At 35.3% G+C, this 19741-nt stretch overlaps 1 protein-coding gene across 5 annotated transcripts in view; it reads left to right on the plus strand.

Moving 5' to 3' along the window:
• Positions 1-19741, plus strand: part of ZNF451 (zinc finger protein 451) — a 101390-nt gene that overhangs the window by 48963 nt on the left and 32686 nt on the right. For all 5 annotated transcript variants that reach the window (XM_027852954.1, XM_027852953.1, XM_027852952.1 and 2 more), the window contains exons 4-6: positions 9971-10096; positions 12427-12538; positions 18643-18793. In XM_027852954.1, coding sequence (XP_027708755.1) covers positions 9971-10096; positions 12427-12538; positions 18643-18793 — 389 coding nt within the window. The remainder of the gene's footprint in view (positions 1-9970; positions 10097-12426; positions 12539-18642; positions 18794-19741) is intronic.

A 19741-nucleotide genomic window follows, 5' to 3' on the forward strand; every position in this document is an offset into this window, starting at 1 on the left:
AGAAAGTGAAGAGAATTGTGTAGGGATTAGTTGACTTGCCCAGGGGCACGCAGCCTTTATATGTGAGAGTATAGACTTGAATTTATGTTCTATTCAGAGATGGGCCCTCTATCCATTAAAACATAGAATATCTTTCCTTCCTCTTTTAAAAAAAAATTATATTTTTTTCAATCAACAAAAATTCACCTTCTCATCCTCCCACCCAGACCTTCAATTGAGGAAGTGAAAAACAAAACAAAACAAAACAAAAACCCTGTTACAAACACGTATAGTCCAGTAAAACAAATATTTATATTAGTCATATCTAAAAAAAAAAAGTTACATTCTTAACTGAGTCCCTCACCTCTGTATCAAATGGTAGGTAGCATGTTTCATTAGACCTCATTAGAATCATGGTTTATCGTTACAATCATCAGGGTTCCTAAGTCTTCCGAGTTGTTTGTTTTTATGTTATTGTCATTGTATAAATTGTTCTCCAGGTTTGGTTGATTTCACTCTGCATTAGTTCATAGAAATTCTCCCAAGTTTCTCTAAAACCATCCCTTTTATCATTTCTTTCAGCACAATAGTATTCTGTCACGTTTATGTACCGTAAGTAATTTAGCTATTTCCTTATTGCTCAGTTTCTAATTCTCTGCTGTCACAGAAAGAGCTATAAATATCTTTGTACATCCTTAGAGTTTATTGTGCTTAGGACTAATTCCTCTTTTAATTTAATCCTTCTTGTTTTCCCTTTTCTGTTATCTCCATGATCTCCTATTTCCTTGTTGAGTGAAATGTATTTTTGAACCAAAATGTATGTATTCTTCCCTTCTTTAACTAATTCAGATGACAGTGAAGTTTAAATGTTGGCTACTCCTCCCTCCTCTTCCTCCTTGTTTGTATAGATTTCTTCTTGAACACTCCAAATATATGAGATTATTTCCCCTCCCCTCCACCCCCCACAGTGTTTTCCTCTTCTCTTCCCTTTCCATTCTTCTTTGAAGATCATCAAGACATCATAACTGAACCCACTCATAGACTTTCCTTCTAATTAGATTCCCTCTTTGATACCTGATGATCATAAAGTTCTAAGGGAACACGTGTAACATCTTTCCATATTACAATGTAAGCAGTTTATCCTTGCTTAGTCCTTTATGATTGTTCATATTTACCTTTTTTGTGTTTTACTTAGCTCCTGTATTTGAACTTCAAAGTTTCTATGTAACTATGGTCTTTTCATCAGAAATGCTTTTCATTGAAGGTTTATTTTTTTGGCCCTGTAGGATCATATTCAATTACACTGGCTAAGTTGTTCTTGGTTATATGTAAGTCTATATCCTTTGGCTTCTTGACGATATTCTTTTTTTGTTTGTTTTTAGGCAATTGGGATTAATTGATTTGCCCAGGGTCACACAGCTAGTAAGTGTCAAGTGTTTGGTCTGAGGCCAAATTTGAACTCAGGTCTTCCTGACTTCTGGGTCAGTGCTCTATCCATTGCACCACCTAGCTGCTCCCTTCTTGACAATATTCTAAGTTCTGTATTGGAGAGGGAAATAGTAAACTACTACAGTATCTTTGCCAAGAAAACCTCCAGATGGGGTCACACAGAGTTGGACACAAGTGAAAGACTGAACAACAACAAAAAGTTCTATAAATTCCTTTTTAAGAATTGGCTGCTAAATCACATATCTCATGTGATCATGGCTTCTTGATACTTGAATTCTTTCTGGCTACTTGTAATTTTTGTACTTGTACTTTTTCATTGACCTAGAAACTATGCAATTTTGGCTATGATATTCCTGGGAATTTTCATTTTGGGGTTTCTTTGAAGAGGTTAGTGGTGGATTCTTTTATTTTCTACTTTGCCTTCTAGTTCTAAGAGATGTGGACAGTTTTCTTTTAAGAGTTCTTGAGATAGGATTTCTAGGTTCTTTTATTGGTCATGGCTTTCAGGTAGTCCAGTGGTTCTTAATCTCTTGTTGATCTTTTTTCCAGGTCAGTAGTTTTTACTGGATACCTCACATCTTTTTCCACTTTTGTTTTCCCAGTCTTTTGACTTGTTTTTGATATTTCTTGTTGTCTTTTGACACACATTGGCTTCTAATTGATCCATTCTAAATTTCATTGAATTTATTGCTTGGGCAAAGTTTTGTACCTCTTGTGCCAAGGCATTGATTTCTTGATCAGTTTTTTCTTTCATAGATTTTTTTCCCCCCATTTTGCTCCCTAGCTCTCATTTGATTAATTAATTAATTTTTTATTTTAAGCTCTTTTTTAAATTCTTAGCTTCATTACCAAGGATTCTACCAGGGATTCTAGTTGAGTTTGTGCCTAAACTGTGTTTTTCTTTGAAGCTTGCTTTTGATGTTTTAGAATTATTCTTTTCAGGTTTGTGTCCTGAATGTCTGTATCATCACAATAAATTTTTAGGGTGGGATTCTTTTTGTTTGCTCGTTTTCCTAGCTTTTCTATATATTACTAACAATGCCCAACTGCAAGAGATAGAAAGAGAAATTCCATTTAAAGTTACTGTAGATATTATAAAATATTTAGGAGTCTACCTACTGAAACAGACTATATGACCACAATTGCAAAACATTTTCACACAAATAAAGTCAGATCTAAATAATTGGAAAAACATCAGTTGCTCATGGGTAGGCCAAGCTAATATAATAAAAATGACAGTTCTACTTCAGCTTCCTATTATATGTTGTCTTCCTTCATTGGAATGTAAAGTTTCTTGGAGACACGGGGACTTTCTTTCTGCTTATATTTTTATTTTTGGTGCTTAGCACATTTACATATAGTAAATGCTTAAAAATGCTTGTTTAACTGACTGACTTTTCAGTAGTATCATGAATGGATCTTGTATTTCAGCAAAGCTCTTGTCCGAATTACCAATATGATCATACTACTTTTGTAATTTTTAAATTGCTTTCCTTATTTTTAGATATCTCTGCATTCCTCATATCCTGCTGAGTTAGGATAAATTTTTCCTATTCTATTCATTTATTTAGTTTCTTGTTTAATATTTTTGTGTTCCTGTTGATAAGTGAGGCAGGCCTATAATTTGAATTTTTATTATCGTATTTTAGAACAAAAAGCCTATTTGTTTCCTAAAAAGAACTGAGTAGCCTATTTTCTTTCTACATGTGTTAAAATTCAACAGAATTTTATTAAGAAGCTATGACTATATGCAAGGTACTGTTCTTGTTGCTAGTAATTCAGAGCACCTTTGATTTTATTGGAAGAATCCAACATATACAAATAAGTAAAGAATAATTTGAGAATGGAATGCATTATAATAACTGGGTGAGGGGAGGGATCAGGGAAGGCTTTATGAAGGACATGTATAGTACTTGAATTGAGCATTAAAGAAAACTCCACATCTAATGAGGCAGAAGTGAAGGCTTTTTCATCATGGGGACCTGCTCAGAGCCATGGAGACAGGAATTAGAATGTCAAGTCCAAAGAATAGCTAGTAGGTTAGTTTGCCTTGCTCATAAAATGTATGAGTTGAATAACATGAAATGTCTTGAAAGGTAGGTGGGAGCCATGTTATGCATGGCTTTAAGTGTCTGGCTGAACAGTTTATATTTTATTTTCAAGGTTTTTGAGCAGGAGAATGATGTAATCAGAGTATCTTAGAACACCTGTCAGCTTTGTGAAAGGTGGATTGGAGAGGAGGAAGATTCTAAGCAGAAGGACCATTTGTTGAAACAGTTAAGGCAAGATATGATAAGCAGCTGAATGATGGTAATGCCTTTGTGAATAGAGAGGTGAGGAAAGACTTGAGAGGTTATAGAGGTAGAATCAGTAAAATTTCACAATATGTATATAGAATTTTATGTCATTTACTGAGACACCAAAAGATAGAAGAGAACCCAAGACAGAGCTTTAGGGGACACTGATCCTTAGTGGGTAGGCCTGAGATGGAGATGGGAAATACTGTCAGGGAATCCAAGTGAGGAAAAAATCTGCAATATCGAGCTTCAGAGGGGTCATTTAGAATGAGGATTAAAGAAAAAGTAATCATATTTAACAGTTGAAATGATTGATAACTGGGGAGAGGATTTTCAGTTCAGTAGTGGGGTCAGAAACTAGTTTACAAGGAGTTGAGAAGTGAGAGAGGGTTGAAGAAATAAGGTCATCAGTACAAAGTACTATTTCTAGGAATTTGGCCATAAAAAAGAAAATACAGGACAGTGACTTGACAGAGCCAATTGAAGTTTTTTTCCAGTATGGGGAGAAACTTGGGCATATTTGTAGGTGACTAGGAAGAAACAAAAGAGAAATTGAGGGTCACAGATGGAGCAGGGAAAATGATTTTATTTTCACCAAAAGAGAAGTTTTTATGGTACTAGAAGTGATAAATCCCTCAGAGAGGGAACAGCATTTCATGTTGTGACATGAGTCCAAAATATTGAGAACAGACTTCACAGGGCTCAGAAGGAATAATAGTTAGGATCCAATGGCCTAAAATTTTATAGGGGAAATCAATTCAGGGTGGATGAGAAATTCTGAAAATTGAAATTTTGAAGACAAAGACAGACAATTTTCATGAGTAGGAATTAATGGATTTTCTAAAGGGACCCATTTGAATGAATGGGAACTCACCAGCTAACTTTGTTTTCTAAAAGACATTTAAAAAATGGAAGCAAGGACAAATAACCTTTTGTAAGAATTGTTTCAACAGTGTTAAAACTCAGAATGAGCTAAGGCTATTAAAGCCAAACATAAAAAGGAGATAGTTTATTTTTTTTAGCTGTTAGGTGAACATGGAGAATCAAAGAGGGGATAGGACTGCGTCTTTGGGTGGATGGTATAGTGACAACAGATGACAGAGGGAAGGTAGAATTCTCTAGTTCTTATTTTGCTTTAATTTTCTTTTTCAAGTAGGATTAACTTTGTACTGGAAAGTTAAAGTAAATATGGCCAGTAGGAGGACTGTCAAGAGGAAGGGTAATCAGGAAGATTCTAAAATATCTCCATTGCCTTATGAAGCTTGATGAAAAAGCTAGGGATATATAGCTTGTAGAGAAGATTTGGTGGTAGAAGGAGGGAGAGAGGGAACTGTAGTAGTTGTCTTCCACTATTTCAAAGGCTATTATATGAAAAGAAGGATTTAACCTGTTCTTAGCTCCAGAGGGCCAAGAGAATAGCAGTGCATGAAAATTGAAAGTAAGAAAGTGTTAGGTTTAATGTAAGGGAAACTTTCTTATAATTTCAGCTATCTAAAAGTGGAACATACTGCCTCAGGAAATGATGATTTGCCGCTTATTGCAGGTTTTCAAGCAAATGCTGAATGACCACTTTTTGGGTATGTTGTAGTGGGCATTCTTTTTCAGGTGTGATTGGACTAATGATTAATGAAGTCCCTTCAAATTCTGAAATTTGGTGATTCAGTGTGATTTCCTGGACCAGAAGGGATGGGTCAAGAACACAAGTAAGAAGCGCCACCTTTTCCCCATAGACTAAGAAAAGAGAAAATGGGGACAATGTTAGAGATGTCTTGAGGTCTAAAGCAGAACTCCCTTCTCTCATCCAGACTCCCCCATTACTGTTGAAGACAGCTCTATCATTCTAGTCACTCAGTTGTGCAATTTCAGTGTCATCATTGATTCTTCACTCTCACCCCACACTCCCAGTTATTTGCCAAATTCCAAAGTGACAAGGGGATGAGGCATACTCCTAATTCATTCCACATATGGAATAAGCACTCCGTTTCTGTTCTGTTGAGTCTTGGGAACCATAGGCCCTCTAGTATCTTTAGTGCCTTGAGACTTAATATCTCTCCAATTTAGTTCAGACATCTATATGATGATGTGAATCCTCTTCCTTGTCTGACTTCTGCTGCTTCCATCCATGTGGCATAGGGATTATTTATTCTTAAAAGATTTGAAAAAACTAATTCAATAATTTGTCTGGCTTAATTTTTTTTTTTGAATAGGACAGATTCCTAATGGTCTGCCTGATTTTGCCCTCCCGCAAAGTTCGTTTATTCCTGTTGTTTAATTTTGGCTTTTTATACATATAATGTCAAGTTTCCAAATTTATTAGCTATTGCTGTTAGTAATCCTTATTTTCTTAGTTTTTAAAATTTTGAATGATTTTCCTTTATTTTTATTACCTACTGTATGCTAAATACTTTACAAATATTATTTTGTTTACTCCTCACAACCTCTCTGAAAGTCAGGTTCTGTTATACCAATTTACAATTGAAGCTACTGAGGTAGATAGATTAAATGACTTTTCAGGGTTACACAGCTAGGAAGTGTCTGTGGCAAGATTTTAACTCAATTCTTCCTGACTCCAGGCCAAAATTTGCTCCACTTAAGCCATATATCTGCCTCTTAAGAAATCATTAACAACAAAATATTTTAAATAAGGTACATTACACATAAAATGTAAGAAATTATTGCAATATAAAATAGAAAAAAAATGGAAAGAATAGCCAAAATTCCAGGCTGGCTTTTGAAAATAAAATTGATAAGGCATTATTAAATTTCTTTTTAAAGAAGGTAACAAATTTGGAGTGAAGGCGAAGGAGAAACTCCTTATGAATGGCCACTTTTTTTTTTAGGCAAGTAGAAGGCTAGGTAGCTCATCTGTCATCTGGGCTGGGGAAGGAGATGTAGAAGATTGAAGTGTGATAAGTGTGAAAGGATGGTCTTATAGCTGAAAGGGCCCAATTAACATTAGATTATGTAAAGTAGTAGAACCCCAAACCATCTCCAGCTATGACCTGCACATGAATAGAAATGTAGGATGAATTAGGATGGTGGGTATAATCTGAAGTTGAGGGTTGGCTGGATGCTACTGCTGGGACCGAGCTGACTATGGATTGTGAAAAGTAGGAAGGGTGAAGAGATTAAAAATCATAGGAAGACAGAAGAAGGATTTAGCAGAAAGGAATTGAAGGATTGTGGCACTTCAGAGCTCTAGATCTTTTATTTTTTTTCTTTAACGTATGCACTTTTATTTGAGCTGGTCTTAAGTCAGTGTACAGGTAAAGCTTCTCTCCTCCCCCAAGTACTGGCACCAATCTCATAAAACTTGCAGGGAGACTGTGAAGTCTTCATTCACACCTATGTTGGGGGCAGGAAGGGAATTTAAGGGGCCATTCATTATGGCTTACAATTAAAAAAAAAAAGAAACGAGTATTAAGGCGGAAGATACAAAGAGTCTTTTTTTTAAGGATTACATAATTTACATGTAAAGCAATACTAGTACCTTCCCCCCTCCTCCCTTCCCCATCTGGAATTTTGTTACGTAGCTCCTTTGCTCTAGCAGAGGAGAGCCTTCATAAAGGCTTGTAACTCTGTAACAATGTATTACACAATATTTGGAATGGTTATTTAAAAAACAAAACAAGTGTACAATCAGAGTCCTGAAGACATGTTATAGAACTTTGGGGATGTTTGCTTCCAACATACTTAGGCTGCTCATTACCTTCACCATTCCAGTTTTTAAATCCTGAGTCAAGAGCCCCAAAACAAAAAAAGACAAAGCCATGCCAGTCTCATCTCTCTTTTTTTTGTGGGGGGGGGGGGATTATCATGTCACACCCTTTGACAAAAAAAACAAACAAACAAAAAGCAAAAGCAAAAAAAAACCCCAAAAACTCAAACAGTCCATTTAGAAGCATTTTCGGTGGACAGTGGAGGGCCCAGATTCGTCATACTCCTGCTTGCTGATCCACATCTGCAGGAAGGTGGAAAGAGACACCAGGATGGAGCTACCAATCCAAACAGAGTATTTGCGCTCAGGTGGGGCAGTGATCTTGATTTTTATTGTGCTGGGACCTAGGACTGTAATTTCCTTCTGTTTCCTGTCAGCAATGCCTGGGTACATGGTGGTATCACCAGACAATACGGTATTGGCATACAAATCCTTGTGGATGTCAACATCACACTTTACGATCGAGTTGAAGGTAGTTTCATGGATTCCATACCTAAGAAAGATGGTTGGAAGAGAGTTTCTGGGCATTGGAACCTGTCATTGCCAGTGGTGATAACCTAACCATCAGGAAGCTAGCTCATAGCTCTTTTCCAGAGAGGAGCCAGATGCAGCAGTAGCCATTTCCTGCCCAAAGTCTAGGGTGACATAATGCATCTTCTCTTTGATGTAACGCATGATTTCCCTCTCAGCTGTGGTAGTGAAACTGTACCCTCTCTCAGGATCTTCATGAGGTAGTCCATTAGATCATGGCCAGCCAGATCCAGATGGAGGATGGCATGGGGAAGGGCATAACCTTCATAGGTGGGCACAATGTGGGTCACACCATCGCCGGAGTCCATTACAATACCAGTGGTATGACCAGAGGCATGCACAGACAGCACAGCCTGGATGGCAATGTACAGGGCTGGGGTGTTGAAGGTCTCAGATATAGTCTGTGTCATCTCTCTGTTGGCTTTGGGGTTCAGGGGTTCTTCTGTAAGCAGCACAGGGTGCTCTTCAGGAGCCACACAGGGCTCATTGTAGAAAGTAAGATGCCAGATCTTCTCCATGTCACCCCAGTTGGTGACAATACCATGTTCAATGGAGTACTTCAGGGTCAGAATACATCCCTTGCTTTGGGCATGACATCCGGCATGTAGTTGTCTTTCTGGCCCATACCCACCCTAATGTCTGGGGTACCCAACAATGGAAGGGAAGACAGCCCAAGGGGCATTGTATCCTGCAAAGCCAGCTTTGCACATTCCAGAGCCATTGTCAACAATGAGAGCAGCAATATCATCATTCGTGGTGAACTTTGAAGTAGCAAGTTTAAACCCTTAAGATAGAGAGAAGGTGGTGCCACACCTGGAGGCAGGGGGGAGGCAAGTGCACGCTGGGTAGAAGAGCTCACAGCTCGGAGTTTTAGATCTTGTTGGTAGAAGTTACAAGTAAAGGGTATATAGCTAAGCTAGGTCTCATCTTTTATCCCTGAGACTCAAATGAAAACTTGCTATCTGAAAGATTTTGAGAACAGAAAGTCTGGCAAATGATAAGAGGTTAACTGATCAATATTATGCTACTTATGTTTTTTTGAATCTGACCTTAATTTTTGATCTTGTAAAAATCCTTAATAGCAGCTCTAGGCTTTCATTTAGCCTCATAGATGATGAAGTTACAAGCATTCTCCTACTTGTTTTGTTTTCAAATTAAAACCCCGATAAGAGTTACCTGTAACCTTCATATAACAATACCTTTCCAATTTCTGACTGTAGATGACTACAAGAATTTCTGACCTGGACAGTTTTATTTGTTTGGCAAGTACATTAACGAGAACCAGACTTTCGTGTCCAGTCTTTTTTTGTATGAGAATCCTTTTAAATAAAATTATTTTAAGAACTTACACTAAAGACCATGGGAAAGCATAGTAATGCTTAGCTTTTATACAGATTATACCCCTTCCTTTCCTTACTATACAATTTGATCTTTGATCTTTAGTATTGGAAGGGTGCAATTTGTCGCTTGAAGGACTGCAAGTTAAATAACTATTGTCATTCAGAACTGACTATCTGAGTGAACTTTGTTCATTTGAAAAAGGCTTTTTATAAAGGATTTTCTGAGATTATGTTCTATACCTAACTTCATTATCTAACTTCCTGGCAGCAGTTGAGAAACTAGAGGCGAGGGGACCTTTATACAAGAAGATTCTTCTATGGAATTCTGTTTGATGACATTGCCAGGTCAACCTGTGGCAAAAGCAGCCTAAAACTTTTCCATATCTGTATTACCTTGAAGTAGCTAAATATAACTTTTTACTTGCTAACATGTTAATATTCTCCTTCAGAGAACTGAAGATGATACAAGTGGATAACTTTTAACTTACTATTAATGATTGTTCTCTAAAATTATCATAGAATTTAATATAGTGCCACACACGTAGTAGTAGGCACTGAAAAATTTGTTATTGCTACTGATAAAAGTAAATTAAATTCTTTAACTATAGCTGCACTTTAAAAAAAGTCTAAATGAATCATTGCCCTTTAAATTACAGGAAAAAGTGAAAAGTAAAGACTATGTTGACCAGGAAAAGGACAGAGTTGCTTTAACTCTAGCTCGTCTAGCTCGCCATGTGGAGGTAGACAAACAGCAGAAAGAAGAGAAGAATAAAGCATTCCAGGTAATGTGATTATTTCATATGTTATTTAACTAAAATCTAGAATCTTTTAGAATTTTATATTGTCATAAGGGAGCAACTTAGGACAGAAAAAAACCTAACTGAATTCAAGCACAACAGGATAATTAATTATGTTTTTCATTAGCCTTTTACTTCGAGGTTATTAGCTCATGAATATTTGAGCATTTTTATGTTTATAGAAAGAGAAAGAAAATAAAGGTGAATTGGCCTTGGATTTTATTTGTATGAAGAGTTAAGGTTAGAAATTCATGAGATTTGTCATTGCAGAAAAAGAAATTAAAGGGATACTTCCAGTGACTAGTGGCAGATTAAACTGGATGGAGGAGTACATTGGAATCTACATAGCATTAAATACTTTGGATGTTGTCTTTTCACACCAAAGGACAAAGAATTCTAGAAGCTTCATAAACTTCTCTTTTAGAAGCAGCTCCATCATTAAGAAGATGCTATGAACAAAGATTGTAGGAGAAACACTGTAACAAATTTGAGCCCAACTTAAAGGCTAGGAAACGTATCTGTGGTTAATTAAATCTCATACTAAAATTTCTCATTTCTATTTTTCCTATTCCTATTTTATTTGGTTATCACCTTAGTCTAATGCAAACCCTGGTTTTTTCAGTGAAAAATCAGGGAGAGAAGTTACTGGAATTTAACTTTAGTGTATAATTAAAAGAGTGCAGTATAAATCTAGTAAAATATCTTCATTTCCTTAAATTAGAAAAGGGGTGTTGCTATACTCTTTGCATCAGTTTTTAGGTAGATGCTATTCCAAAACTAGATTTTAAGTAGGCCTTTGCCATAGTCACAAAAGAAATTTTATTTGGGAGGAAGAGTTTTTGAGCTGTCCTTTCTTCCTACATTTCCTAACTAACTAATGCTGGCTTCTTTTCCCAAGCAAAGTCAATGCCCACATGATAATGAGGCTGTTGTGATGTCGTTGAGAATCTTACTGTCACTATGACAACTATGATTTACCCAAGGGTAGTTTCAGCCTCCACTCATGGAGAGGATTATACATTGGATCTGAAATCAGGAGTTGACTTTAGTTTTCTGTTCAGGAAGCCTTTATTAGTCAAACTATTAAAAAAAGATATTTTTTACTAGATCAGATCTCACTAAATTCTACAGAGATGCCTCAGTCTATTTGTTTTCTATCACCAACCATGATTTTTCCTCCAGACCTTGACTTCTGTTATGGACCATTTCTATCTCAGATGTAGAGATCACCAAAAACAAAAGCAAATGGACAGTGAAACAGCAGTGGAACATCAAGAATTTTAGTGTGTCCATGTGTAATGGCAGTAATAAGATACCTTGGAAAAATCTTCTGAATTATTCCATGTTCACTTAGCTTGGTTAACTTCAAAATGAAGTTTCCTCTTTCTTATGGGGAGGTTTTAATGAAAAAAATGAACATATTCAGAATGGATAAATCATCTTAATGAAGATCAAGTTATGATGGGAGAACATCATGAATTTGACCAGCTTTGTTCATTGACATTCCAGCTCATGTAATCATCAACTTGCAAGTAATACACTGTCAGTCTATTATTAATGGAAGTGATTCCTTGATAAAGCAAAAATGGCAACTTAGATTGAGTTAACAGAGATCAAATTCTATTATAAGGCATTTCAAGGAATGTCCATGTGCTTTCATTGTATGAGTGAGATTTTGTGCTATTGGGTTTTGTTTGATACTAGACTATTAGATATGACTTAATAGTCTTTTTATTATGGATTTATTGTTATAAGAGAATGTGACCTGTGGTTATACTTTTTACTTTAGAAAATGTCTTTTAACTGTAGCTTACTTGGAGCTTCTGGACTTAAAAATGCTTCAGTTCTTTGTGACTGAATATTATAGAGACAGAGACATTTTATCCTGACTTAAAAATGTGTTTTTAAAAAAGGATAGATATTAAAGTTCATAATTATTGACAATTTTCAGGGGGCCTTCTGAAAAAGATCGTTTTTAGAATTACATCGTTTTTCCCCAGACTTTTTTAAACCCCATCAATTAGAAAATCAATCAACTTTTATCTGTCTAGCACCCTAAGTTAGGTTTTTTTTTTCCCTCCTAATTTGGTGATGACTTGTTTATGATTGACAGTGACTTTAATATAACCATTTCTATTTTAAGAAAGGAACATTTGAGATCAAAGATTCACCTTTTAAAAATTATCTCAAAAATGCTTAGCATAGTACAATAACTTATAACAAATCATTGGTTTTTAAAAATGATGTACAGCATTTCGTTTGCACCTAGAGTATAATAATCATTCATTGATCTGATTTTTTTTTTTAATCTTTAGGAAAAAATAGATTTTCAGCATGCTCATGGATTACAAGAACTGGAGTTTATTCGAGACCGTAGTGACACAGAAGCAGCAAGATTGTGTGTGGACCAATGGCTAAAAATGCCAGGTATTTTTTCAGAGTGAGAAAAGTGAGGATTATTAAGATTTTATGAACCATACTTATTTTTGGTAAACTAATATATTTGTGCTCTTGAGTTGTTAATCAACATATATGGCATTGAAAGCTGGTTTAAGTAAAACCTCATAATGGCTCCCTCCCCCCTCCTGCACACACATACACACACACACACACACACACACACACACACGCATTATTTTTTTTTCCATTTGTAAAATCCACTTTCAATCACAGACTACTTGTATATAAAACTAGTTCATATTTGTGAATCTCAAATGTACCCTACATATTAGTTGTACTTTTCAAAAATATCAAAATGTTTTTGTTATATTAATTGTTGAACTCTACTTGGAAGATAAATTTCATTTTTAAAAAGTTGCCAGTATAATACCTTAGAAAGAGTTCTAGCAGTTGGGAGAGACTAGATGCTATGTGTTGCCCTTTGAATGCTCACATTTTATAATCTTAATTCAAGTTTGACTTGATATCCATCATGAGGTAAAATCATGTGGTTTTGGAGAAATAAGTCTTCTATCCCAACCCTTAGTGATAGTAATGGTTTCTTTAGTCATTAAAGTGTTAACCCTATCAGTGGTTGATGTAGAAAGATTGCTGATTTTGAGTGTTTTGTCCACAGAATAATTTATTGACATAGTCATTTTACCTAGATGTTTAATACTTAATAAAGCTACTTGTTAAAACCATCTGAAAAAGACAAAAATTGTATGTTTTCTAAATGTATGTCTCATAATTGTGATTTTTGTTTTTTAATTCATTCAGTACTACTGAGATCCCTCTCCCCCTCCCATATATGCACACAACACACAAACACACACGTACATGTGCATGTGTGTGTATATGTCTCTGTACACATATACACGTGAATGTATACTAGGTAATTTTGGCTAGGGCCTGAAAAGCTTTAACAAAAGCTAGTGATTCTGAGAAGTGCCAGTAAGTATGTGCATTTCAGACATAGGTGACAGGCAGCCTGTGCAAAGACATGGAGATACAAGGTAGAATATCTTCTATGTGAAACAGCAAGGCTAATTAAATTGGACCATAGGTAGGTGAGTTTATGCGGGAGAGTCATGCTTAATGAATCTGGAGGGGTAGGTTTGGAGACAGATTTTGAAGAGTTTTGAAATGCCAAGTGTCTTTTATATGCCATCATTGAGATAATTAGTGTTTGCACCCAGATTTTGTTGCGTAACTTTATAGTTAACTTGTGGAAATGGTGTGTGTAAATAACTAAAAAGGGACCAGGTTAAGTAACATCTTTTAATCTTGGTAGAAAGCAACACTGTTCCACAGAATCATCCATAAGTGGTTACTTTGGACCGTTAATAGAAACAGGGAAGTGGACCCAGATACCTTGCCTAGTTTTCAAAGGTCTGACTTGGTGAAAACTTTTTTTTACATATAGTACCTGTTTCAACCAAGTTGAGCAAGGATCTCAAGATTCTCAGGTACCAGAAAGGCATAAGAGTTACATGTGGGTTCTGGTTTAAATAATTCAACAAAGTGATTGCAAGCAATTGACAAACATTTCTTTATACAGTGCCCATTTTCAATGAATTTTGAGGTTATATCTGCTATAGATCTAAAGTTTAGAATTAGGGAAATGGTAATAGGGAAGAACCTCAGCTTTTCACAAATTCCTTTTTCAAAAAAATCAAATCACTCCACTCAGAAATTATTCTGGAAAGTAGAATCCATTATATTTGTAAAGTTGACTTTGTGCAGGGGAAACAATTTACCTACAGCCTTCTATTGGTACTTATAGTCATTGCTCAGCTTTACTGGTGGCATTCAGGATTATGGGTTGTTGACCTCTTGTATTTTTACTCATTTGAAAGGCATATTTGAAGGAGAATTTGGTTATACTATTGTACAAGATATCAGATACTCAAATTCCAAAACTAAGCTTATTTTCAGAGAAATCATCATCCATGAAAGGTTCTAAAGATTTATTATTATGAACAGTGTTAGATATTGGGGAATTATGCGTTGTGGCTTCTTAAATCTAACCTCAAAAACTTCACATCTAGGCATGCACCCAATTCTTGGTGCCTATTTCAATGTCTTAGGTTATAATGGTACATACAATAAGTAAGTATTCTTTGCATCTAGATTTTTACAACTTTATTAATGAATTGGCATAATTAAGTTACATCTGACTATAATAATATCCTTCATTGAGCAGACAAGTGGGAGCAAATGTGTCATTTAGCCATGCTTTATGATGCATGGAAGACCTGGTGCTTTATATAGGATCAGGTTGTACCTAGCTCATTGATGGCTGATCGGTTACTGAGAAGCATGAGCTTAGGGGTTAAGGTTAGTACTTTGCCTTTTTTTTTTTAATTTCCAAGCCATCACCTTCACATCAAATATGTTTCTCAGTCCTTATCTTCATTGTGAAAATGGGTTTTGGGGGCTATTGCTAGATATTATTCATAATGAGATGCAGACTACCCTATATTTTTTATTTGCCATTTGCATAATGATATTATAAGAAAGAGTGAAGCAAATTAATGTAGTTGAAACTGTTCTTTGAGAGACTAGAGTTAAATGACCTATTTTAATTGAGAAAAGTCCCACTTCTCAGTAGCTAAAAGATTATTTCCTTTTTTTAAAAGTTTGTAGCTATTATAAGTAATGCTTTATTCTAGTCTTATGGCCTCTTTATGGGAGAATATCATTAATAAGTCATTAGAACTCCCCTTATAGTTTTAAATTATAGCACTCTCAATTCCATTGGACCAGTATACCTTGAAAATTGGAGTTTGTACTAATTAAAATCAAAGCTCTGAGTTATAAAGGGAGGGGCTGTGGTGCTGAATTATGTCATTGGTTATTGTTTCATGGAGAGTGCTCATTTTTTTGGTTGACTTTTTCCCTATTTTTTTCTGCCATTTCATCCACTGAGGTATTATTACTGGTAGTTATGTAGAGTGTCCTCTTGGAAAACATAATCAGCATAGCATGGCTGAGCAATAATGAAAGTTCTGTCATAATCTTGAGCCTATTAAATACTTAGAGAAAAATTAAAAATGTAAGGTAAACTGATGAATGTGAAATGAACATGTTGTGGTTAACAAAGTAACCTTTTCAGAGCTCATTTAGTGTCTAGAAATTTATTTCCTCTGTCTGTGGACAGAGGAAAAATTGGTGGAAAAAGTATAAAACTTAAGCATTTTAAAGGGCAGGTTTCAATTTTGTCTTTGTGCCTTGCATATAATAATAGATGCTTTTTAATAAATAACTGTTGAATTGCACACTATCTCTACTTTGTAGATATTTTAGTTAATACCATATATTGTCATATTTAAAAATTCCACTGGTGTTTGTTTGGTGGAAAAGGCAGTGTGGAATAGTGGAGCTTAGGTCTTGTCACAGTCTAGTTGTCCCAAAAATTAAAATCATAGAGATGAAATGAACATGACATTAACAAAATAAACTTTTTAGAGCTCATTTAAATGTCTTGTATTTACTGCATTTTCTCTGTCTTTAAAATCAATGGGAAAAAAATTGACATTGTAAGCTTTCTAAAGGAGGAACTGTTTCATTTTTGTTTTGTTTTGTGCTCTGTGTGTGGTAGGTGCTTAATAAATTATCCTTGAATTGCACTCTACCATTTCTACTTTGTGGATATCCAAGTTAGTACAAAGTGTAGTTCTAGCTAAAAACTCATGCCACTTGTTGTTTGCCTGGAGAAGGGTAGCACGGTAACAGTAAAAAGTTCAAGAGGAAGACCTGGCCTCAGATCCCAGTCTCAGATGCTTTGCTAGATGCTGTGTGAGTGTTTAAGTCACTTAACTTCTCTGAGCCTTAGTTTCTTCATCTGTAAAACAAAGTGGAGGTTAGATTTGATAACCTCTAAGATCCTTCTCATCTCTCTGGGCCCCCATGAGTTCTGTGTAAGTGAAATAAAGAAACTTGGCCCATATTAGGAAAATAGGCGGTGACATTGCAAGCTTATTCGAAGAGGTAGTGTATATAGAATCAGAAGATGACCTGGATTGAAATTCTGCTTAATGCTATTTGCTAAACTATATTAGTTTAGGCAAATAATTTCATCTCATTCTGTCCCTCAATAGAGGAGGAATTGATTTAGATAATCTCATTGATCTTGATCCCTTCTAGCTCTAACAGTCTACAAAATTTGTTACTTGCTAAGTTTCTCAGAGGGAATACTGTTCTTATCTATGAAATTATTAAAAGCTTGTTAAATTACTTTCACATAGATATATAGGTTCAAAGATTTTGAACTGGAATAGGATTTTAGAGGCCATCAAGTTTCAACCTACTAGGATCAGGTACAGGGAAAGGGGTAGGTTAAAAAGTGAACTTGCCTAAGCTCACAGTTGCTCAAAGATGTAGTGGGGTGGGATTTGAATTCAGGATTTGAACTGACTCAAAATATAGTCATATCTTCCATTATACCACCTTTACCTGTTAGTCACAGTGAGTACATAATGTATACATATACAAGTGTATGTATGATTTATATAATGCTTTAAAGTTCTCAAAATAATTTACAAGTATCTCATTTTATCCTCAAAACAGCCCTGGGAGGAGATACATGCTGCTATTATTATTATCTTAATTTTACAGTTGAGGAAACTGAGGTGCATTGGTTAAGTAACTTGCCTAGAGTCAGACAGGTAGTAGTGTCTGGAGCCATTTGATCTCAGGTCTTTCCAGACTCCAGGTCCATTTCTATTCACTGTGCCACCCAGTTGCCTTTTAATAAGTTTCGAAGAGCACAAAAATAGAGATGATTGTGTTTAATGAGCTTATAAAGCCATTTTTATTATTTGATACACAGTATAGGTTATGTGTATATAATATGGCTCTTTAATTCAAACATTTCAGATTTTCACAGTTCTTTATATTCTGTGATATCTGGAAGCATATCTAAATTTTTTATGACACTTCAGTGTTAGAAATTGGCACAATTATGTGCAGAAATTTTGTGTCATGTTTTTATGCTCTTGGACAGTTACAGGTTCAAGGAGAAAATTGGTAAGAAGGGTGGGTAGGAAAAGAAAGGTAAAGGGACTAAATAAGAAGAGAAGCAGAGAAATAGATCTTTCCTCCAGTTTGGCTTGCATGAAGTTTACTCCTATGATCATAGATTTAGAACTGGAGAGGACACCAGGGGCTATCTAGTTCAACCCCCTTTGTTTTCCAGATAAGAAAACCTTTTGAGACTCAGAGGTTATGTAATTTGTCTGATGTCACACAGGTGATATGTATTATCTGAGGCTAGTTTTGAACCTAGGTCCTCTTGACACTTGGGCCAGAGCCAGTGCTTTTTTCTACTGGTACCATGGTACCATGCTGATAATGCAAATTTTGGTCTGTAAAATATGGAAGACTACTGATCTTCTCTGGAACTTAATTTGATAGCTGTGAGATGCAGTTTGTTTGACAAATAGGGCTGGCAGGATTCTCTTGAAGAGTAGCTTTTCTTGTTTGGCTAGGATTGTCTGTATTGTTCTGAAGTGTTTTGGACAGTTGTGCTCTGAAGGTTTATTTTTTCCTAGGCCTTCTAAAAGAACTGAATCTTGTAAATTTGCTTAAAAAAATTACTAAATGCTTAATTTGTTAAGAGGAAAACAATAGGAGAGACAAAAAAACCTTTTATAAGCAAAAAATAACTTTTGAAAAATTATTGTATAATAGAGACTAAAGATATATTTTTGTGTGTGTTTGTGCTTTTTATCCTCCCTAAACTTTAAGGGGGGGGAGGGTCTCATTGGAATTGTAAGCATTTTCCAAAATCCTAACTTTTCTGAATATTTTGGATTTTTAAATGTTGAATGAATCATTGAGGCCTTTTGTTATTAAAATTACAATTCTGCAGAAGATCTCAGACAAATATTTTAAATAGAAAATGTCAGAGTGTTTCTTTGAAGCTATTAAAACAGTTTCCTTTCTTTAAATAAGGGCGTATATCAATATATCTGCTTGCTACCAGAAAAACATTTTTTAGAAGTTTTTATTATTTGTAAAGTTTTGTGCACAGTATGGAAATATTTAATGACTGTTTTCATGTAAATCCAGTAATTGCTCCATTGCAGGACTTAAAACAGGCACAATTAATTCTGGAAGAAGAGGTCCAATTCGAAGAGCAAGCCAAATGCCAGTGTCCAGCAAACCTATTTCATGCCCCATAATGTATTGTAACAAAGAATTTGACAATGGGCACCTTCTCTTGGGTCATTTGAAAAGGTCAGTGTAACATTTTCTCAGCGTTCAGAATAAAATACAAGTAATTGTGTTACATTGAGTTTTTATTGTCGTATTAGTTATTTTCTGATACATATTTGAGGTAGTCAATATTAATGTTTTTATTTTTGTGTTTTTTTGGCTTTAAAATAGTACATCTTTATTTTCAAATATTTAGATATTTGATAAATTCATAGATTTTTATTTATTGTTTTTTTACAATGATATGTTGAAAACTAATCCAAATTCTGCATATTTGACTCAGGTATGATTTTAAAGAGTTTTAAAATTATTTGTTCTTAAAAGCCCTCTTGGGTTTTTATTCTTTTTATTGAGAACAAAATTAAGGATATATCCTTTTATACACAATAAAAAATTCCTAAAAGGAAAGATATAAAACTCTTTGTATTTCAAGCCTGGTTTTCTTAATGATTTCAATGTGAGATGACTTTGAGGTATAGAGGGACTTAAATAAGGGAGTTATGGACAGCCTGCAAGACACAAACCACACCACTGCCAAAAGATGTGATCATTATAAGAGCCATTGTTATTTGCTTATGGAACAGGACCTCAGTAGCCTTCTTGTTAGACACATTGGTTGGGTTAGATAGGCCACTGATAGTGTGTTTTACCCCTCCTGGACAGTGGCAAAGTAAATTCTGGAAATTATGTAGGTGCCAGATTCTCTCCCTCTACTTCCCTCTGTCTTGATTTCTGTCCAGATTTCTTGCAGATTCAGAGAGGTGTAACAATACAGACCTGTTCTTAGTAATTATGGAACCTAGGTCCCTTACTTTCAGGATAGGGGTTCCAGGTCTAGAGCTTGTTCTGAAGGAGGAAACCAGAAAAAGATGAATGAGGACTATTATGTGCCAGGTCCTGGTGCCTCACCATAGACTCAGGATACTAATGTGGTATAAATAAACTCAGAGAAATCTGGAGAGAATTAAG

This window comes from Vombatus ursinus, unplaced genomic scaffold, assembly GCF_900497805.2.
Source record: "Vombatus ursinus unplaced genomic scaffold, bare-nosed wombat genome assembly UNPS02009835.1, whole genome shotgun sequence".
Taxonomy (NCBI): domain Eukaryota; kingdom Metazoa; phylum Chordata; class Mammalia; order Diprotodontia; family Vombatidae; genus Vombatus; species Vombatus ursinus.